Source organism: Plasmopara halstedii (assembly GCF_900000015.1).
Source record: "Plasmopara halstedii genome assembly, contig: Scaffold_3139, whole genome shotgun sequence".
NCBI lineage: Eukaryota > Oomycota > Peronosporomycetes > Peronosporales > Peronosporaceae > Plasmopara > Plasmopara halstedii.
In genome coordinates, this window is record NW_020190042.1 from 1 (window position 1) to 1250 (window position 1250).

General features: G+C 39.2%; 1 protein-coding gene across 1 annotated transcript; it reads left to right on the plus strand.

Annotated features, from left to right (window-relative positions):
- Nucleotides 1–588: 588 nt before the first annotated feature.
- On the plus strand, nt 589–966 carry PHALS_08110 (SMI1/KNR4 like domain; the record flags this gene model as incomplete). Its single annotated transcript, XM_024721694.1, has 1 exon — nt 589–966. One exon carries the CDS (start codon nt 589–591, stop codon nt 964–966), a length of 378 nt encoding a protein of 125 aa, XP_024586767.1.
- Between the last annotated feature and the right edge of the window lie 284 nt (nt 967–1250).

Here is a 1250-nt window from a genome sequence, read left to right on the forward strand (position 1 = left end):
TGAAACGGGGCTGCACTATAACCTGTTCCGCTACTACGACCCGCAGGTCGGGCGGTTTATTGTGCAGGATCCGATTGGGTTGAATGGTGGGTGGAACCTTTATCAGTATGCGCCGAATCCGTTGGGGTGGATTGATCCGCTGGGTCTTGCTGCTTGTAATTCTTCTGGGCAAAACAGGAAGTTTTGGAAAAATGAACCAATAGAATTTAACGGAAATAAAGTTTATCAGCGGGATGATTTATTTGATCCTGAATTGATGACAACTTGGCGTGAAAAAGGAAAAGTTTTCAGGGGAACGAACGTAGAGCGAATGGCTACAGGCCGTGCACCTGTTGGATATGATGGAAATGCAGTTAATTTACATCATATGTTACAAACTCAAGATGGCCCAATTGCGGAGATGAGTCAAACATTCCATAAAACTAACCATGGAATAATACACATAAATCCAAACACAATCCCATCTGGTATAGATAGATCTGTATTTGATACATGGCGTAAACAATATTGGACAAACAGAGCGAGTGATTTCCTATGAGCAGAGAAGAATTAGTAGAGCTTTTTGATAAACATTCTGATTTAATCAACATGGGAACGTCTGAAGATTCTCCAGGAAGTGACTGGATCGATGCTGCCGAAAAAGCATTATCAGTGACTTTTCCTGCTAGCTATAAGTGGTTTTTAAACAATTATGGTGGCGGAGATATCTGTGGTGAGGAAATTTATAGTATTTACTGCCTGCCTTTTGATGAGGCGGTAGGTGGAGATATAGTATATCAAAATACTATAGCAAATGATAATTTAAAAAAAGGAAGAGTTGTTGTATCGAATACGGATTTTGGCGAAGAGTTCTTTTTTGATGCAAATAAAATGGAAAAAATATATGTATCATTAGGGGAGAATGTTCAACCCTATGCTGATAATTTTATTGAGTATCTCAAGAAACGATTGTTTGCATACATTTAATAACTGTATTTTTCCATTCTAACTAAAACGCCGGGAAGTACTTTTTAATTTCCGGCTTGTTTTACCTATTAAGTTTAATATAACTACTACGCTCCTCGGATAGACTGTATATCGTACAGGATCCGATTGGGTTGAATGGTGGATGGAATCTTTATCAGTATGCGCTGAATCCGCTGGGATGGTTTGCTCCGTGGAGGTTATGTAATGGTAATACTGTCATAAGAGCGGTGACGCCTGAAAACGAGAGAGTATGTGAGCGGCTAAAAAACAATAATAACAACACG